At 36.2% G+C, this 17,098-nt stretch overlaps 2 protein-coding genes across 2 annotated transcripts; both read right to left on the reverse strand.

Annotated features, from left to right (window-relative positions):
• Window positions 1-944: 944 nt before the first annotated feature.
• LOC306852739 (uncharacterized protein) lies at window positions 945-10,230 on the reverse strand (the record flags this gene model as incomplete). The annotated part of the gene is made up of 20 exons (XM_079389799.1): window positions 945-1,913; window positions 2,129-2,211; window positions 2,310-2,336; window positions 2,443-2,475; window positions 2,586-2,621; window positions 2,990-3,022; window positions 3,161-3,208; window positions 3,334-3,369; window positions 3,510-3,551; window positions 3,672-3,710; window positions 5,545-5,565; window positions 6,603-6,638; window positions 6,759-6,782; window positions 6,933-6,974; window positions 7,095-7,130; window positions 7,576-7,608; window positions 8,231-8,266; window positions 8,359-8,389; window positions 9,378-9,412; window positions 10,218-10,230. The coding sequence occupies 20 exons, from the start codon at window positions 10,228-10,230 to the stop codon at window positions 1,833-1,835; spliced, it is 765 nt and encodes a 254-aa protein (XP_079245925.1). The 3' UTR covers window positions 945-1,832.
• Window positions 10,231-11,128: 898 nt separating this feature from the next.
• On the reverse strand, window positions 11,129-15,671 carry LOC306852236 (sushi, nidogen and EGF-like domain-containing protein 1). Its single transcript, XM_079388945.1, has 13 exons — window positions 15,638-15,671; window positions 14,809-14,945; window positions 14,674-14,709; window positions 14,508-14,534; window positions 13,311-13,328; window positions 13,146-13,178; window positions 13,021-13,047; window positions 12,781-12,914; window positions 12,383-12,679; window positions 12,203-12,298; window positions 11,981-12,122; window positions 11,811-11,890; window positions 11,129-11,713 (listed from the first exon to the last, which is right to left on the reverse strand). Exons 1-13 carry the CDS (start codon window positions 15,640-15,642, stop codon window positions 11,645-11,647), a joined length of 1,101 nt encoding a protein of 366 aa, XP_079245071.1. The 5' UTR covers window positions 15,643-15,671; the 3' UTR covers window positions 11,129-11,644.
• Window positions 15,672-17,098: the final 1,427 nt, after the last annotated feature.

Below are 17,098 nucleotides of genomic sequence, written 5' to 3' on the forward strand. Positions count from 1 at the left end.
CACCTTTGAGATTTTTGGCAAACTCTAATCTTGCCTCTCTGTATTTGGTGCTAGTCAGAGGTTTGCATCCTGCTGTGCAGCATCTGTAATTCTGTGTTGAAGTCTCCTGCGGACAGTAGATGGTCAGAGCATCACCCCAGCTTTCTGAAGGTTGTTGGTGATTTTACAGACATGTATTTTAAGGTTTATTTTCACAGCTTTTATGATTTGTCTGTTATCAACTGCTGTTGTTTTTCTCAGCTGATCAGGTCGTTGTTGGTTGCTGGTGTCGCTGGTGGTTTCTTTCTTTTTCAGGACTCTTGATTTCTCCATGCCCTTTGTTTTTGCTTTAGCTCTAATTTACTTTCTCATTTGTTTTAGAATTCCAAATTGCTTGCTTTTCTCTGCAAGTCAGCTCCCTAGTCTTCATCCTGGTTTGTGTGTGTCATCATCGAATGCAGGATTCAGAATACAGAAGTAATGGATATACAGTGGTATGAAAAAGTGTTGGCCCCCTTGCTGATTTTTTATTTTTTTGCATGTTTGTCACACTTTAATATTTCAGATAATCAAACAAATTTAAATATTAATCAAAGATAACACAAGTAAACACAACATGCAGTTTTTGAATGAAGTTTTTTTTTGGAATGAAGCAAACACTTTTTCACACAGGGCCATGTGGGTTTGGATTTTGTTTTCCCTTCATAAAAAAACCCTTTTTATCACACCACTGTAACTTGCCAACACTTTTTCACACCACTGTAACTGGTACAACACATTTCCTGCTTTTAATATCTGAATAATTAATGCAACAGGACACAGCTGATCACTTAGAAAGACCCGTGAGGCAACTGTCCCAATACTTATGCTCACATTAGATGGGGAAGAAACTCTAAAAGTGCTGATCTTCTTAGCTGGTAAAACATTGAATCACCCAATAATAAAATGTGACATTCTGTCGTTTTCTCATTTTCATCCTTTAATCATATTTACAGATTTCTTGACTCCACAGCAAACAGAGCAAGTTTGTCTTTACTGTCACAATACTTATGGAGGGCACTGTATATATTAATTTCTGCATTAAAATAAGTGTGTTTCATGAACCCGAGTGTAAATATCTTGTTTGGAGTGCATCATTTATGAATGATAATTAAAGCATTGGTTTTGAACTATACAGAAGATTTTAATAAACTTTTCTGAAAAAGAAAGGACAAAATGCATTGTTTGTGATTGACGTCAAAGGTAGGGCATCAAATCAAACTCTATGGTATTTTGGCATCAGTCCATGTTTACCTTAGCAGAAGGAGACAGACAGGTGCCAACATAAACATGTTGTGTGACATGTATAATCCTCAAAAACCATAAACAAAACTTGACCCAGGCTACATTTAATATGAGAGTTTGCACGTCATATTGTGCAAAACCAGCTGTCCTAAAGTACGATGGTAACCATGTTTACACAGTTAACAAGTAGATTACGTGAAATAATTTTTTACATGGATGAATAATGCTTCTACTAATGGAGATGTAGAGGAAGAACAGGTTTAATTTCATTGTTCACATACTACAGATCAGTTTGATTAGTCAAACCCCTGAAACAGGACAAAAAAAGGAAAATCAATCATTTTTATTCAAGCTAAATGAACATGGTATATAATTCATTTTTGATACATCATTTCATTATTTGTCCTGAATCATGTTTGTTTCAGTTCTTAAATGTGTTTAAAAAACTAATGTTGAAGGGTGAGAAAATATACATTCCCTTCTTGTGTAATGCCATTCCTCTCTTTATCAGATTCTACATCTTCAATAGCAATGACAATCAGAGTTTTAATTCCCATCCATGAACTGTACTACAACTGTGTCTTTTTAACTTTCCTTGACTTCAGCTCAAAGTGACTTGGCACTCCATGATTGATCAGCACTTGTTTTATCTGAAACAAAGATGGATAGACAGATCAAAGTGAGTTTTATTTCCATTGAAATGTACTGGTAAAATGTTCCAAAGTAAAACATAGAATTGCGAGACAGAAAAATCACAGTCAAAAGAAAAGACAAAGATGTAAGATAAGAGACAACATTTTTCTCTCTCTCTCTCTCTCTCTCTCTGAGATGGAAGAGGACTTTTGCTATAAAAAGTGTGACTTACTTGCTGTAAAACAACCTCAATGTTTCCACTCTGTGTTAGGTTTAAAAATGAGTTCAATTTAATTTGAACTCCTATGACAGCTTCTAAAAGGACACACACACATAATAAGACATACTGTACTTTCTGATACAATCAGACATTCTTATACAAATGCACATTTAATTAAACTGTGAATACATACCTGTCCATGGAGTTATTGTTGCATTGGCTGTTAAAGAATAATAGTGTTCGATTATAAAACACTTCAGTAAAGAATGTTAAAAACACATTGCATAGTCATATGATGAGTCTTCAATCAATCACAGCATTATTACTTGTCGAGACTGTGGTGGTTGATGTAGTGGTTTCTGAAAGAATAAACAACAAACACCGGTAAATGTCTCATGAACTCACTTGACGAGGGCAGTTTTTGTACATCCTACTGAAACAGGGAATTGGGGCATTTGACTGTAATTACCTAACAGTGTTGTTGGATCAGGTGGTGTTGTAATGCCTGATAAAGAAAAGAGTAATAAATTATAAAACACTTCTGTAAAATGCATAAAAAAACATTCCATGAGCTTATAATATTTGACCCATTTTGACTGTTCAGGACAGGTATTCCAGACATAAAAATGAACAAAAACCTAGACACATTTTAGCTTGAAAAATGTCAAAGTGTCAAAAATAATACTAGCTTTACAAGCATAAAAAAATCCATGCCCTGTGTTATTTCATATTCATATATATTTCTATAATTTTTAGTTCACTAAAATAACTCTGGTGCAACATTTACTAAAAGTTGATTTACAGTTGCAGACAGAGCTTTTGCACATGTGGCAGCATCGAATCCCTTAAACGAAAGCGAAAGGTTGTTATTACCTGTTGTGCTGGTTTCCACTCTGGTGGTAGTTTCTGAAAGAACGAATGCAAACACCATTAAACACCCGATGAATCAGATTATAAATGTATTTCCTATTTCTGTCATATTTGTTCAATGCAGTGTTTCAAGGTTTTGAGAAAAACACGTTTAATTCAAAGGTCTGTAACTACCTGCTGCTGCTGTTGTTGTTGTCAGTTCAGGTGTTGTTGTTGTAATTTCTATTAAAGAAAAAGAGCATGAAATTACAACAAACTTCTGCAAAAATACATAAGAAAAATTAAAGCCAAAAAAAAAAACGTTGCATAGCTATATGTTGGTTCTTTCATCACTTGCGATTCATTACCTGGCGTGACTGTGGTGGTTAACAAAGTGGTGGTTTCTGAAAGAAAGAACATAAATACAAATACCATTAAATACCTTTTGAATTCACCTATTGAGTGTGGTTTTCTCTCTTGGTAAAGATGATCATAATGCGTGACAGTTTTAAAAAGAGATTTGGTTCTAATTCAAGGTCTTTACCTGTCACTGTTGTAGTTGGTACAGATGTTGTTGTTGTAGTCTCTATTAAAGAAAAAGAGCTTACAATTACAACAAACTTCTGTAAACTGCATAAGAAAAGATGAAAATGAAACATCTTGCATAGCTGTATGGTGATTCTTTCATCACTCTCAGCTTTATTACCTGGTGTGACTGAGGTGGTTAACAATGCGGTGGTAGTTCCTGAAAGAATGAGCACAAACACCATTAAATACCTCATGAACTCACTTCATGAGTGCAGTTTTCTTTTTTTGTGTTTAGATACAGGAAGATTCATACATATTAAAGAAATCAATTGAAAAATCCACTCATCTAAGATTTGCTACTTGAGATTGCTAGTTAGAGGCCGTGCTCATTCTAGAAAGCATTTGATTGGACAAATGAGGGAGTCAGCAATATTTTTGGTCCTTTTTCTTAAAGGGGTCATCGGATGCCCATTTTCCATAAGTTGATATAATTCTTTAGGGTCTTAAGGAAAAGTCTATAACATACTTTGATTAAAATTTCTCAATGGTTGTGTAAAAAAAACACCTTTCTACCCTGGCAAAATTAGTTATGTTTTCAGCGAGCTGTTCTTTAGTCCATGTTGCTTTAAATGCTTATGACTAACCTGTTGACCCTGCCCCTCTCTTCCATGGGGTGACGAGCAGCCACTAGTTTACTTCAGCCACTAAACTGGCTAACTAACACATTATTAGGAAAGGTGATTTTCAAAGACTCGAGCGATAAATCGAGCGTAGCATTAAAAAGTGGCCAAGCATGGTGACCCATACTCGGAATTCGTGCTCTGCATTTAACCCATCCAACATGCACAAACACAGCAGTGAACACACACACACACCGTGAACACACACCCAGAGCAGTGGGCAGCCATTTACGCTGCGGCGCCCAGGGAGCAGTTGAGGGTTTGGTGCCTTGCTCAAGGGCACCTCAGTCGTGGTACTGAGTGTGGAGAGAGAGCGCTGGACATTCACTCCCCCCACCTACAATCCCTGCCGGCCCGAGCCTCGAACCCGCAACCTCTGGAATACGAGTCCGACTCTCTAACCATTAGGCCACGACTTCCCCAGGTCACGTTAGTCAAGCTCACGTCTTACCGATCGATCCCCATCTACCTATAGGAATGCGACACCTATTTAAGCATCCATATATAAGGTCGTCAGTATTATCAGCAGTTTTCGCATTGCTCAATAGCAAATTACCCTCCTCCATCCCCAACTCCTCCTCTGTCAGTCAGGATCCAGCCTTCTGATTCTCTTTTGAATCAGACAAATTCAAAAATGTGTACATAAAATTACTGAACTTTTTAACAAATCTGCAACACTTTTGTTGGTTCTGTTCTGTTTAATCGCTGCTCTCCCTGCTCTCATCCATGCTAGGCTGAACAGAACCATTCCGCCAATCCAAACTATATGCTAATTGTCAATCATCTTTTATGATAGTGGTCCTGACAGAAAAACCCTTATACTCACTTCTTCTGTAGGCGAGGCTGGATCACGAATGATTCGCGTGAACATAGACGCATTCATATAGATCGGGATCGGCGCATTCATCCTTTCAAAACGAAAGTAACGTTAATCCTCTGCGTCTTCAACAGCTCAGATATCGGGAATAAATGACGACTGCTATATTCATTATTATATCTAACAACAAAACCTCAGTTTCTTAATCCCTGCACCGGAGTCGACACAATGGCGGACAGCTCTCAGCTCACTCAGGGTGGGTATAAGTTAAGACGGCCTTGTTAATCAACATCGTGGGAGAGGTACAGAACTACGTCATTCTGACAGGAATCTCAGAACAGCCTGATTTGAGAAAGGGGATTTTAAAATTATATCATTATAGGATGGATGTACACACTTCAAACACACATTTATGTTCAGACAACTTGTAAAGTGGATTTTGCACCCAATGACCCCTTTAAAAGTATGACTGTACATTTTAAATGTATATCGCCTCAAAGTTTATTTTGTCTTCATTCCTACATTAACATATAGATAAGCCCATGACAAAATACCTGTTAAGACGCCAGTAGTTTCTGAAAGAATGAACACAAATACAAACATCATTAAATACAAAGTGAACTCGCCTGATAAGTGGCAAAGACGGAACTTCTGGTCTTCCCTGCCACTCCGACTCTACGGCATGACTTCACGATTCAGTTCGGCTCATCAATGATTACCCCATCAACTTCGGTCAGAAATCTTGGTGTAATCTTTGATGACCAGCTGACCTTCAAAGAGCACATTGCAAAGACTGCTCGTTCCTGCAGGTTTGCACTACACAACATCAGAAAGATCAGGCCCTTTCTGACAGAGCATGCTGCGCAACTTCTTGTCCAGGCCCTGGTTGTTTCTAGACTGGACTACTGCAATGCTCTTCTGGCTGGTCTGCCATCAAACGCAATCAAACCTCTACAAATGATTCAGAATGCAGCGGCACGACTGATCTTCAACGAGCCCAAAAGAGCGCATGTTACACCACTCTTCATCTCCTTGCACTGGCTACCAGTGGCAGCTTGCATCCAGTTCAAGTCACTGATGCTTGCGTACAGATCTACCACAGGCTCTGCACCCTCCTACTTCCACTCACTATTACGAACCTACATCCCCTCCAGAAGTTTGAGATCTGCTAGTGAGCGACGCCTTGTGGTACCATCACAGAGAGGCTCAAAATCACTCTCCAGAACATCCTCGTTCACCATTCCTGGCTGGTGGAATAATCTTCCCACCCCTATCCGGAACGCCGGATCTCTGGCAACCTTCAAGCAACAACTGAAAACTCATCTCTTTCGGCAGTACTTGACTTCATCCTAAACTAAAAAAAAAAAAAACTTTCCCTCTATCTTTCTCTCCACCTACTAGTTTGTACTTATTTGAACAATGACTGAGACTTGGTGTTACGAGCACTTCCTCTGTCTGACTGCCTCTTCAAGATGAATCGCTTTTTGTATTCCCCAATTGTAAGTCGCTTTGGATAAAAGCGTCTGCCAAATGACTAAATGTAAATGTAAATGTAAGTGTGGTTTTCTGTTTTAAAAACAGATTTGGTTCTAATTTAAAGCTCTTTAAGTACCTGCCAATGATGTTGTTGGTGCAGGTGTTGTAATTGCTATTAAAGAAAAAGAGCATGAAATTACAACAAACTTCTGTAAACTAAATAAGAAACAATTAAAGCAAAAAATGTTGCATCGCTATATGATGGTTCTTTCATCACTTGCAGATTCATTACCTGGTGTGACTCTGGTGGTGGTTTCTGAAAGAATGAATACAAACACCATAAATACCTAGTGAACTCACCTGATGAGTGCGGTTTTCTCTCCTGGTAAAGATGATCATTGATTCTCGGTTTCATAATGTGTGACAGTTTTAAAAAACTATTTGGTTCTAATTCAAAGGTCTTTACCTGTCACTGTTGTAGTTGGTACAGATGTTGTTGTTGTAGTCTCTATTAAAGAAAAAGAGCATAAAATTACAACAAACTTCAACAACATAAGAAAAAATGAAAACAAATATGTTCCATACAGTAGCTGTATAATGATTCCTTCATCACTCTCAGCTTTATTACCTGGTGTGACTGAGCTGGTTAACAATGTGGTAGTTTCTGATAGAAAAAAATACAAACACCATTAAATACCTCATGAACCCACTTTTCATACAGTTTCATACATGCTGAAGAAATCAACTGAAAAATGCAGTAATCTAAGATTTGCTATTTGAGATTGCTAGTTATGCTGCATTCACATGCTAATTATCGTAAATACGAGTTCCCTAGTTCTCTAAGGCCTTTCATGTCCAATTTCTGACTAGGAAGCTTGTATTTACGATAATTCTGATAGCACGTGAATGCAGCATTAGAGGCCGGAGCTCATTCTAGAAAGCATTTGATTGGACAAATATTTGCATTTTGAGTCATAAATGAGGAGTCTTTAATAGTTTTGGTCCTTTTTCTTGGAAGAGAAAGACTGTACATTTTAAATGTATATATCGGCTAGTTTATTTTGTCTTCACTCCTACATTAACATATAGATAAGCTCATGACAAAATACCTGGTAAGACTGTAGTAGTTTCTGTGGAGGTTTCTGAAATAATTCATATAAAGAAAAACACCATCACACTGTGAACTCACTTGACAAGTGTGGCTTTGTTTCCTGGTAAAGATGCTCATTGATTTCTCAGGTTCATAATGAGCAACAGATTTGGTTCTAATTTAAAAGTTATAATTACCTGCCAATGTTGTTGTTGGTTCAGGTGTTGTTATAATGGCAGTTAAGGGGTTAAAGAAAACAGCATTACATTTTATTACACCGCTCTCTGGAATACTTTATTCTGATTGGTCAGTTAAAACCTTGTTGCCAGAATGTTTTGTGCTGTAATGCATTTAAGATAATAAACTGGTAAGATTTTAAAATACTTTCTTCTCAAATAACATTTTATGCCCTCCCTACAGTACTTGCGTGGTGAAAAGCTGTGTAATTAGTGATATGACTGCACACGTCCGTCTTGTCTGAACTTCAGACAAGTCGCTGTTTGTTAGGAACTGTTTTTCTTCGCAGAAGCTTTGCGTTTAAAGAGCTAATAACATATTTTGAATCAAACCAGTATTTTGTCTGTAATTATTTACTCATAACGGGGTCCTGTTTATTCTTTAGTTTGTGTGAAAAACAGATCTGGTTTTCATTCAAAAGTATCATTTATAAGTACCTGCTGTTGGTGGTGCAGATGTTGTTTGTGCTCTGGCTGTTAAAGAGAAAGAGAGTCTAAATTCAGAAACACATTTTACTGTCTTTTCCACATTAAAATTGATCATCAAACAGTAAATACGGCCTTACTGAGTGACAGGACTGATAAGAGCACCAGCAGCTGTTGTGAACCCAGAAACAATCTCATGATGAAGTCAGGGATAAATCCGCAATGTAGAAGTCCTTCTTCTGTAACCAGGAAGAGCTTTATTCTCACTAAACCAATGTTATTATGGAATATCGAAAATAATATTTGTTAGAAATGAGATGTTTCCAGCTTTGAAACTTGAGTGGAGCTGCTTTCGAAGCTCTTGAAAAAACAGCCAACATTCTAAAGGTCCCACTTTATATTAGTCATCTTTAAATACAAAATAATTCACAAGTCATTAAATTATTTAATCTTATGGAGCCTAAATTTGATTCTACAAAGTTGTAATAAAACAAAGGTTGCTTTACAAAAAAAACATTTTCATGTAGTACTAAAATACTATGTAAATACTATGCATTTTCTTGTAAATACATAGTATATTTTACAAGAAAATATTATTTCAGTCTTTCTATTTTGAAATTTCATGTTTAAATCAAGTGTGCTACTTCTTTGTAATTATTTGGGTAATTTAAAGTAAAAGCTCTTTCAAAGTATCTTTTTTTTTCCAGTGTGTGTCAAATCAGAACTTAACCTGATCGGACTTCTATAACAAACTATTTTTCAATACATAATAAGCAGATTTATCAAATGTTAGAGTTTTATAGATATAAATTCATAGCAGATAAAGGCACTTAAAGTGACCAAAATCCATACTACACTTGCTAGTGTGGCAGTATAATGTGAATATTTTTAATATATAAAGGTAAATATTGTTGAACACTAATATCTTTAATCTTATTGCTTCTATCGTTCTATTGGCTTCTATCGTATTGTTTTATAAAATCATAAACAACTTGTTTGGCTCATTGCTTTATTTTTGCTGTTTTATCAACTTATAACCTATATAGCAAAATATACCCATAATTATGTCATGTTAAATTTGCATAATCCATTACACAAGTAGATAAACTTTAAGTGAATAAGCTTATGGAGTGTAATATTAAATAGAGAGATGATTTACCTCATACAGATTCTTCTGAGCTGCTCTTGCACCTGCTGTGCGTTAGCAGGAAGTTCCTGCGGTTTTTAAGCATGTCCTGCACTGTTTACAGGGAAACATCTCCTGGAATGGAAGAAAAAAAATGTGTTGTTGGAATAATGCCTGCAATTCTTTAAAAAAATTATAAATAAATAAAAACTCACCTCGATCGAAAAGTCCTTGCTTCAGGTATAATCTCACTGTATTTAACAATAGGAATACTTTATATAGGCCTGTTTATCCTTCACTTGATCTGTTAACTAACAAATACATTTCAAAGACTATTATTTTTAAAGTGAAGTGACATACTTCCAAGTATGGTGACCCATACTCAGAATTCGTGTTCTGCATTTAACCCATCCAACGTGCACACACACAGCAGTGAACACACACACACCGTGAACACACACCCGGAGCAGTGGGCAGCCATTTATGCTGCAGCGCCCGGGGAGCAGTTGGGGGTTCGGTGTCTTGCTCAAGGGCACCTCAGTCGTGGTATTGAGGGTGGAGAGAGCGCTGGACATTCACTCCCCCCACCTACAATCCCTGCCGGCCCGAGACTCAAACCCGCATCCTTTGGATTACATGGTACATGGTTCAGCACCTAGAACATACTGTATTAAAATATGCCATTACCCTGTACAATGGTAATGCACGGTACTCTTCCCTGTGGGTTTTTTAGGCTTTACACATTACAAAACCTGAGCATGTCTGCACAGACATTACTTGAGGGAACTGCAATAGGCTTTTTCTCTTTTATATACTAGTAAACACTGCCTTGAGGTTTCTAATGCTGCTGAGGGAGGTAATTTGACTTCTGACTGCTGTAATCCATTATTCAATATTTTCCCCCCACTTTTAAATGTTTTGAAAATGACTGCATTCATAAAGAATGTACAGAATGAGGATCACACAGAATAAATACAGTATCAGCTGACACCAGGTGACACACCACAATTGTTAGGCTACTTTGTGTTAACAGCACTTTACTGATACAGATAATAAGGGTGATAATATAAATTATATCCATATTAACATCAGTTGTTGCAGGATCTATATATTTCGGACATCATCACCACCTGATGCTCAACTGATTGAAATATTTAACCGAGTCTCTAGATGCTGAAACCACAATTTGTTAATCAGTAGTTATTAAGGTTTAACCTTATTTAAACATCACTCTTAATATAGTTGAGAGATTGCAGAACAGTTTTACTGATTTAGTTCAGTTTCATTCTCTCACTGTTATTAAGCTGCTTCTCCCCCTTGTGGTGAGGAAAAGAACAGACAGGTTCTCTCAACTACTTCATTAGCAACAAGCTCTTCTATCAGTCTAGCAAATATGTCAGTATTTCAATATTTGCCAAAAATAAAAATAAAAATGTTTTGCCAATCCAAATCAACCAAGACCTTTTTTCACTTATGCACACTAAACAGACAAAAGCCGACAAAGTAAACTATTTTCACTCACTAATGTCCTAAAATAGATCATCTGTTCCTCGACAGAGATGGTGACCATGCAGCGATACAAAACAACCTGATAACAACTGCCCTTACTGTGACTTTTTAATAGTTAATATATTGTATTATAGCATAATTGTGTTATAAACCTGTTGTTCGTTCATTATTCAAGTCTTGCAATATTATTTTAATCCACTTAGTAAGTCACATATTAAGATGCCTTATGCCTATGTCTAACATTTTAGAAACAGACAAGATCATTGGGACATATGATGTCAATGTTGAGGAGTGGTGTCAAGCCTCATTTATTCTTTAAGACAAATGCTGTAAAAGATGTTTAAAAACATTTAACATTTCTGTTTTGTCATTTAAAATAGACTAGTCAGGGTGTTTTAATGTGAAAAGGAGTAGTTCTCAACTGGGTCAAGTATTTATCATCTTACGCAAGTTATGCAAGTTATTTAATGTTCTAGTGAAGTTCATTGTTCACATACTACAGATCAGTTTGATTAGACTTAAACCCCTGCAACTGTTAAAGAGACCTGATAATACAAAAACATGAGGAAAAAGTGGATGGATGATTATTCAAGCTAAATCAGCATAGAAAAGAGTTCGAACATATATGATTAATGTTATTTTTTGGACATGCTTATTATATATACATAAGAAAGTTGAAGGGTGAAAAAATATAAAGGGTTCCTGTGGAGAGACATTCCTCTCTTTATCAATGGCAATGGCATCTTCAACAGTGATATTCAGCATTTGAATTCCCTTCCATGAGGCTGATGTTACGGCTGTATCTTCTTGACTTTCCTTAGCTTTATCTTGAGTCCACGACTGACCAGCTCTTCTTCTATCTGAAACAAAGATGAACAGACAGATCAAAATGTATATGTCCATTGTACTCTATTGATTTTGAAGGTCCATAAAACATTAAATGCTCCAGTGACTTACTTGATGCAAAAAAGCATGGATGTTTTCACTCTCTGTTAGGTTTAAAAATGACTTAAGTTTCATTTGTACTCCTATGATGGCTTTTAAAAGGACACACACACAAAATAAGACATATGAACATATCATCATAACATGGTAATAGTAATACATAATTGTGATTAAAGTTTTACCTGATACGTTGTTCACAGGAAAGGCCCAACGACCCGGAACGCCTACGTTAGTCGTGGTCTTGAGGACTGGGATGGAGTAGCCATCATTTGGATTATGGTGAATTTGATAGTAGTCAGTGGAGCCTATAGTGTCGTATCCAGCCTATTAAAACCAGTTAGATGTTAAGTATACATACAGAGCTAGTAAATCATTATTTCAATACTGTGATGTGATTGTTTTACCTGAGCTGCAAATGGCTCCCCAGCACAGTCCCCATAATGCATCAGAATGAAAGAAAAACCATCACCTGAAATTAAAACCGCTTGAACCGTGATTGCCTGAAAAGAAAAGAAACAATATATAGTTTATATACTGTAGCCTTCAGTCTTTTGCCTGAAAAAAGAAAGGCAGAAACTATTTACCGGGCCTGAGTGACTGTTAAATACATTCATATCCCATGTTAGCACATAGTCCCACGTTGCAACAAAGACCCAAGAAGCAGAGAAGCCCCTTCCAGGGAAATACTGGTTTATATCCTGAGTGGCCCGAGTGAGGACACTTCCACTTGTGTACTCCTGATACGAATATATACCAATACCAATGTCATCAAGCTCAGTCCAGAGCGGAGCAATGTAATCTTCATTTCCATATGTGGGAAAAGGGTAAGGATGAGCTTCTGGTAAAGCTTGGTTAAACGTAAGAAGTCCGTTATTATTAACCTGAAATAAAATAAATCAGTTCAAATACAGCAGTAAAGTATGAACTGGCGGATCACAACATTTGCATTCATATGAGACTGGCAATAGAACTGAATTCTCACGTATACGCTGTTGTATGAGCGGCCAAAGTACACAAATGGAGTGGAGAAGGTAACAATGTAGAAGGTATCACCACCAATTTCAAGAATTTCAGTGTCTCCTGCCTCTGCACCGAATGGATAAAATATCGCCGGTGCTGACGAGAGAAAGATCACAAAAAATACAAGTGAACAGTTTTACAAGCCTCATAATTATCACGAATCCGACACAAATGCAACATTAATTCAAAAGCCGACACATACCTGTCCATGGAGTTGTTGTTGTAGTGGCTGTTAAAGGAAATAGTGTTTAATTCTAAATTCTTAAAAAAAAAACACATTGCATAGACATGATATGATGAATCTTCAATCAATTACAGCATTATTACTTGTTGAGACTGTGGTGGTTGAAGTGGTGGTTTCTGAAAGAATGAACACAAATACAAACACCGTTAAATATCTCATGAACGCACTTCATGGGTGAAGTTTTCTGTCCTACTGAAATGGGAAGATGGGGCATCTGACTGTAATTCATAATTAATCTTTTTAATTACCTGACACTGTTGTAATGTCTATTAAAGAGAAAGTATTCATTTGTAAAAACGATGCATGGGCTGATGATATTTTAAACATTTTCAGTTTTCCTGGAATGCAATGCTTTAGAAATAAACACAAACCTAGACACATTTTAGGTAGGAAAGATTTTAGACTGGTGCTAAAAGTTCATTTTGGCATGCTTGTAGTGAGTGGCAAGCAGTGCTTTTGCACGTGGCAGTATCGTATCACTTGAACGGGAGAAAAACAATTGCACAAAACTATTACCTGTTGTTTTAGTTTTCACTACCTGGTCTCATGGCATTTACGTACCTGGGTGCACTTTTTAGCGAGACACGAAATACCAACCAACAACTACATATTACTGCAGTTTCAGTTTCCTAAAGAAACAAACACTAGAGGCAGTAAAACTCTGACTCCTTTTAACACAAATTTACAGAGTTTTGATTAATAAAGCATATTTTTCGCACAGTTACTTTAAGAATATCATGTTACGACTTCAAAACAATATCAATATGCGGGGCGACTTGAAAACGGATGCTTTTGAATGTTAGCATCGCAGATATCCAGCCTCGTATCTATGGGTTTTCATTGACGGAAAGTTTGTTCGGTAGCTCACGGAGTACAGAGACGTTCTTAGGAGGCGAGGAGATCCGGTTCGACAAAACAGGTCAAATCTGCATAAAAGGAAGTTGAAATGGCATGGTTGCATCAACAAATACGTTTTTATAGCAGTTTTGCATTTGTTAACACTATCGTGTAGGTTTAGGGTTGGGTTTGGTGTAGGGCATATTTCCAACACGATAGAGCATTAACTTTTAGGGACAGACCCCGGATATTTGAATTTTGAACCGCCGCAATACGTAGGCTACCTGTAGCAACATAATAAAAACACAGCGATACGTACCTATATCAACATGATAAAAACATGCCTGAGTTTTAGCGCCACTCAGTGGACATTTCTCTTTGAAACTGTGGCGAAACGTGCAGTAAGGTACGTAAAACATGTCTCACAGAAAGTGCACAGAGGTACATAGTTTTCACCATGGTGGCAGTTTCTTAAAGAATGAACCCATATACCATTAAATACCTCATGAACTTCCTATTCCTATGTCGTGGTTGTTTTATTCACATCATAAGCAGGTTTTAAAGTTGAGAAAAAGACAGATTTAAGATATTTAAAAGTCTATAACTACCTGTCGCTGCTGTTGTTGATGTAGTTTCTAATAAAGAAAAAGAGTACAAATTTACAATATTCTGTAAATACATAACAAAAATGATGCATAGCTGTATGATGACTCTTTCTTCACAAAACAAATAAAAGTGTAATCTGCACAAAATTGTATTGTTATTGTAGCCTACCTGTTGTTGTTGTTGCAGTTGATGTCTGTGCCCTGACTGTTAAAGAGAAAGAAATGATTGATTTCAGAAACACACATTTGTTTTTATTGTCTTTTCCACATTAAGACTGATAATCTAACAGGAATAAAACCTTACTCAGTGACAGGACTGATATGAGCACCAGCAGCTGTTGTGAAACCAGAGACAATCTCATGATGAAGTCAGAGATAAAACTGCAATGTAGAAGTCCTTCTTTTATAACAAGAGCTTTATTCTCATTAAACGATGGTAATCTGGAGTATCGGAAATAATAATAATTTATTAGAAATTAGATATTTCCAGCTTTGATAGGAGCTGCTTACATATCTGTTGAGAAAAACAGCCAACATTCTAAAGGTCCCACTTTATATTTGGCATCTTTAAATATAAATTAATTCACAAGTTAATCAATTAATTAATCTTATGGATTTAGCCTGTGTAAATAAAACAATAATATAAAGGTTATTGGAGTATGATTTACAAAAATACAATTTCTACTTCAAAATGTCATGCTCAATGTGTTACTTGCCGTTTCTTTGTAATTATTAGTCTAATTTACAAGCAATTTCTGAGTGAAAATAGTTTTTAAGCCAGTTTTTTTCAGTGTGTGTCGACCCTGATCAAATTTAGCAACAAAAAAAATGCATGTACACAATAAGCAGAAAATGTTTTACATTTTATAATTTTATAAATGCATAGCAGAGAAATACACCTAAACATAAAGATAAATATTTGTTGAACACTGATGCCTTTTATCATATTGGTGTTTATAAAATCATAAACACATATTGCTATATTTTTTTTTTTTTTCTGTTGTCTCAACTTATAACAAAATAAACCAATTATTATTTACTGTTTACGTTGCATAATCTATTACACAAGTAAGGATAAACTGTGAGATTATAATCTTCTGGAGATTGATATTAAATAGAGAGGTCTGACTTACCTCATGCAGCTTCCTCGTGAGCTGTTCTTGCACCTGCTGTGACTTGAACAGGAAGTTTCATCGGTTTTTAAGCATGTCCCGGCACTGGAGATACATTGTTGAAATACTGCCAGTAATTCTTTATGGGGGAAAAAAAAAACACAAAAACAACTCACCTATCAAAACATCCTTCCTTCAAATATATAAACACATTATTTGAGGGAATTTATGCAGAAAGCACAGCAATGTGATTTTCACAAAATACTAGTAAACACTGCCAAGGGGTTTCTAATACTGCTGAGGGAGTATTTTTCCCCACATTTAAAAGGTTTGAAAATTACTGCATTCATAAAGAATATGCAGAATGAGGATCACACATAAATACAGTATCAGCTGACACCTGAACACAATTCTGTTCAGAACACTTTAGTGCTTACAAAGAAAATGAGTGACAGTGACTATATCAATTCTAACCATATTAATATCAGCCATTGCAGGATCTATGACTGTATACCGGCTGTCATCAGCTGCTAAATAAACAAAACAATTCTGACAGACTTTGTCACGTGTTATTCAACTAATTGAAATGATATTTAAACAAGTTTATAGATGCTGAGAGAAGGATTCATTAATATGGATTCCAAAGCACCATAGCAACAATCAATATAGTAGGCCACCCCAGCTAGATAGCAATTAAAATCCTAAAAACACCCCAGCATTGCAACGGTTATGTTTACACAATGCACGCTCTTCTGAAAATGTAAAAATCATTTTTTAATTTGTGTAGACGTTGTAAATATGGAGACAACCTCATGATGATAAAACCACAGTGTAGAAGTCCGTCTTCTGTGATCACAGAGAGCTTTATTATTCTCACTGCAAATGTTTGTAAGAGTTATGATGTACTGTACCTGGTTACAAATAGTATGTGCATTATAATAAATAAACTGCATATCTACCCGACTTTATTTCGGACTACATAAACCCTCTTGCATAATATCCAACTAATAATTCAAATCAATTGGTTAACTGAGCTTGTCTAACTGGACCTTTTCCTTTGTAATAGCAAATCTTATGAGAATTTTATTTTGCAGAATTTTGCCCAAATTTCACACAAGTCAAGTTGGCCTACAATTACACCTTATCAGAATCAGAATCAGAACCAGAATGAGCTTTATTGGCCAAGTATGTTTACACATACGAGGAATTTGTTTTAGTGACAGAAGCTCCACAGTGCAACAGAAAGACAGCAACAGGACACAGATAATAAAGAATAATACAAATATCCAAATAGGCAATGTACATAACAGCAAAAACACAATATATAATATAGACAATTATGTGTGTACAGGTCTGATATGTGCAAATTTGAAATGAAAAAAATTAGATAAATTAAAAAGTAAGCAAGTGTGGTGAATAAATAATAGAGTTGTGTGTTCCGCGTTTTACTGTCAAGTGTTCATGAGATGAATTGCCTGAAAC

The sequence above is a fragment of the Barbus barbus genome, assembly GCF_936440315.1.
Source record: "Barbus barbus genome assembly, chromosome: 32".
NCBI classification, from domain to species: Eukaryota; Metazoa; Chordata; class Actinopteri; order Cypriniformes; family Cyprinidae; genus Barbus; species Barbus barbus.